At 46.5% G+C, this 637-nt stretch overlaps 1 protein-coding gene across 1 annotated transcript; it reads left to right on the top strand.

Annotated features, from left to right (window-relative positions):
• Positions 1–325: 325 nt before the first annotated feature.
• Pmar_PMAR029680 (hypothetical protein) lies at positions 326–481 on the top strand (the record flags this gene model as incomplete). The annotated part of the gene is made up of 1 exon (XM_002776923.1): positions 326–481. A coding segment is annotated over one exon (156 nt), but the record flags the coding sequence as incomplete, so codon positions are not given.
• Between the last annotated feature and the right edge of the window lie 156 nt (positions 482–637).

Here is a 637-nt window from a genome sequence, read left to right on the forward strand (position 1 = left end):
GTTTGTATGGGAAATCGTTCAGAATAATTCTGGTGAATGAGCTCGGCTAGAATCGAACTGACGATTGTCGGATCTAGAGTCAAGTGCTCTACTGTTGAACCATAATTCTTGATAATGTTTTCGAGCCTAAATTGTATCATGTAAACAACCACGCCGACATTTCTCCTCAGATTTGGGATCTGCGCCAACAGAAGTGCGTACAGATATATCGAGGTCATCATCAGTCAGGAAGTAACCGGCATAATTTCGTGGCGAGTGACGGAAAAATACGGGTTGTGAGTTACTGCGCTCTCCTGCTTGTATCGCATCCTCTCCGCTGTTGTAGGTTAGATTTTCACCACACGGCAAATGGCTGGTCGGTGGCGGTAGTGACGGCTCTGTAAGGCTGTGGGATCTCAGCGCTGGGAAACTGTTGAAGGATATGGAGGACCCCCACAGAGATGCTGTAAGTCACCTGGGCTGTCGCCTCTGTTTGTGTTAAACGGAGTTTCATCCGTTTTACGTGAAGTGGGGTAATACTCCATGTGAAAAGCCCCGATATTCGCGATATAAAGTCAATTGAAAATACTTGGGGAATTACACCGGGCAAATCACCCCGTATTACGTAAAACTCATCACGTGTTGCTCACATGCGTTT

Source organism: Perkinsus marinus (assembly GCF_000006405.1).
Source record: "Perkinsus marinus ATCC 50983 genomic scaffold scf_1104296952770, whole genome shotgun sequence".
NCBI classification, from domain to species: domain Eukaryota; phylum Perkinsozoa; order Perkinsida; family Perkinsidae; genus Perkinsus; species Perkinsus marinus.